The sequence below is a fragment of the Pteropus vampyrus genome, unplaced genomic scaffold (assembly GCF_000151845.1).
Source record: "Pteropus vampyrus isolate Shadow unplaced genomic scaffold, Pvam_2.0 Scaffold277, whole genome shotgun sequence".
Lineage (NCBI taxonomy): Eukaryota > Metazoa > Chordata > Mammalia > Chiroptera > Pteropodidae > Pteropus > Pteropus vampyrus.
This window is the reverse complement of record NW_011889058.1, coordinates 485,251-488,015: the sequence shown is the minus strand read 5'-3', so window position 1 is coordinate 488,015 and position 2,765 is coordinate 485,251. Positions and strand designations below refer to the sequence as shown.

Sequence of the window (2,765 nt, the reverse complement as noted above, 5' to 3'; positions counted from 1 at the left end):
GTGCCACCTGACTTAATCTCTCTTGGCAGCAGTTTTCTGAGGTCGATTGAATGAGTGAAGCAGCTTCTATCTCTTGACCAGAGTTCTGTTGACTGAGTGAGTTAGGAACGGTGTGGATTACTGGTGACCCCTGAGAGTGACTTAGAGGTGACGTGCCTCCAGGATTCGTAGTGACTTTGAAACCACACGCAGCGGGCAGGCCAGGCTAAGCACATTATGGCTTTCGTGTGAGCTGGCGAGTGTGGCCGTGAAGCCCCAGGAGCTGAGTTTCAGATTTTTAAAAGTCCCGCGAAGAGGAATTTAGAATCGCTTCCTGCGTGTCCATCATCTCAACGCTTCTCATTTCCAACTTAAAAGGCATGCCCATTGAAAAGTTAAGATACCATTAATTTCATCTAAAACCTCTCATAAATCTGTGACATAATTTGGTTTCTGAACAGTAACCAAACGATTTAGTTTTATTTCTGTGATGAGAATAACACCTGGTGTTTATTGACTATACTTATGCGATTTTATAGATGGAGTTTTAACATTGAATGCGGAGAGCACTAATTATGCCTGTCAAGTCCCAAACTTCCATAAATGTGAAATCTGTCTGCTATCTTTTCCAAAAGAGTCCCAGTTTCAACGCCACATGAGGGATCACGAGCGAAACGACAAGGTATGTATTTACAAGGGGCGTCGAGATGTGAGCGTTGGAACTGGAGGTGCAGAAATCCACACGCGAGATAGAACTTGTTCGATAATTTAGAGTCCTCGACTGTGGAGCATTTCACAGCATGTGAGACGTGTTCTGACATGTTGTTTTCTGTCGTAGTTGCATTCCTAGCTATTATTAGGTGACAGGAGAGAGTGAGGGCTCGTCTGATGAGTGTGTGTCAAAATTACGTACGAGTGGAGAAAGAAATATTCTTAAAACGTGACTTTTCTCGGGGAGTTTGATTTCCTGCCTGAGTCAGCAGGGAGCTGGCGCACCGTGGTGCGTGTGGTGTGTGTTTCCCCCGCAGGGCGTGCTGCCCCTTAAGGGGCCTCGCACTTGACAGGCGCTTCCGGCAGTGGCTGGCCTTCCCGTAGGCGCAGCCCCATCTTAGAGATCCGCACCCCCTCTGCAGTGCGCCCTGCGGCCTGAGTCAGGACCCTTAGTGTCCCGATGGAATGGCTTGCCCGATACACGGGAAGTGGCAGTTAAACGACAACTGAAAAAGTGGCCCCGGCTTTTCTCCCAGTGGGAGAGCGTGAGCTAGTGAGCCATGGGAGGGCCGACAATACCAGGGTCTCTTCTCTGGGACCAGGATGTGACCAGCCCCGCTCAGCTTCCAGCGTGAGTGACGGCCTGCAGCGGGGTTTGCGTGCTACTAACACGGCGCCCTCTGGCGTCCCCCCAAAAGCCACAGCCCGAAAGCGCTGGCTCCCCGCCACCGGTCTGGGCATCCCAGACAGAAGTGGTCCAGTGGTTACACTATCTTTCTGCAAGTAAGTGGCAGAATACCTTCCCTTTGCGGAAAATTTTAGACCGACATAAGCAGCTCTGTTAAAACCTGGGAACATTTTCGATTACCTGTTTTGCTTAAAGCGGTGTAGTTTACAGCCGGGGAGCTGGCCAGAAAGGAAGGGAAGAATGGCAGCAGTGCAGGGCTCACATTCGTTGCCATGGAGACTGCATCCTGCATCCTGACACGCGGACAGGCAGCCTTTGCTGGTAGGAGTCTAGTCTGCGTAGGTGTGTGGCTGTCCTGCAGTCCTTTGAGACACTCTGGGAGCAGCTTTATGTGTCAGTTTGGACCGGTCGAGGCGTCAGAGAGGCTGGAAAGGCCGTCTGGACCGTGGTCCCTGTCGATGTTCGCATGGCTTTGTTGTGGAAAGACTGTGTTTCAGTGGCTTCTTGCCTTTTCTCTCCAAATAGCCACACCGATGTGACCAGTGCCCCCAAACGTTTAATGTTGAATTCAACCTGACACTTCATAAGTGTACCCACAATGGGGAGGACCCCACCTGTCCTGTGTGTAACAAGAAATTCTCCAGAGTGGCTAGTCTCAAAGCGCATATCATGCTGCATGAAAAGGAAGAGGTAATTATTTCGGCCTATACTTTGTTAACTGGTTTTTAAATGCATCTAACCCTTAGGAGGATTTTAGGTATAAACTAGTTTAAAAAGCCTTTCGTGTGGATTTCCAGGACTTAACCTTCATTAAGTGTGCCTTAGCTGACCTCCATTTCACAGATGATACATTTATTTTCTGTACCTGTTAATTTGGTTGGAGACGTTTTAACGTGTAGTATATTTGGAGGGTCAACATATGTCTACGTTGGCTAGAAGGGGTCCCCCACACACATATATTTAAAGCTGAAAATAACTTTTATAGGAATCTGTAGTGGCCAAAAGTAAATTTTCTGCCTCTGAAGATGGGAGAGTGTCCTTGCTCGGCTCCTGGACCCCCTGACGTGTGGGGGTTTGGGAGTAGAGAGACTCACGACGACACAAAGCAGTTTATACACCAGGTGAACATCCCTGGGGGCCACAGGCATAGTCCGGGGACAGCTTCACGGGTGACTGGGGAAAGACAGCTCCCTGGTGCTGGGCTTCGAGGGCCTACTTTATAGTGGAAATGACTGTTACCTTAAAAATACTGTAGGAAATTAGGAAAATACAAAAAGTAGGAAGGAGAGCATGAAAGTCACTTGCAGCTGTCCCTTCCAGGGCTCATTGCAGATAACTGTTTGGCACGTTTTCCTGCTGAGACAGAAAAACAAAGACAGTGTTCAAG

At 48.9% G+C, this 2,765-nt stretch overlaps 1 protein-coding gene across 1 annotated transcript in view; it reads left to right on the top strand.

Moving 5' to 3' along the window:
* Nucleotides 1-2,765, top strand: part of ZNF236 (zinc finger protein 236) — an 89,152-nt gene that overhangs the window by 5,326 nt on the left and 81,061 nt on the right. The window contains exon 3 of the mRNA XM_023520814.1: nt 1,904-2,068. Within this exon, the coding sequence (XP_023376582.1) occupies nt 1,904-2,068 (165 nt within the window). The remainder of the gene's footprint in view (nt 1-1,903; nt 2,069-2,765) is intronic.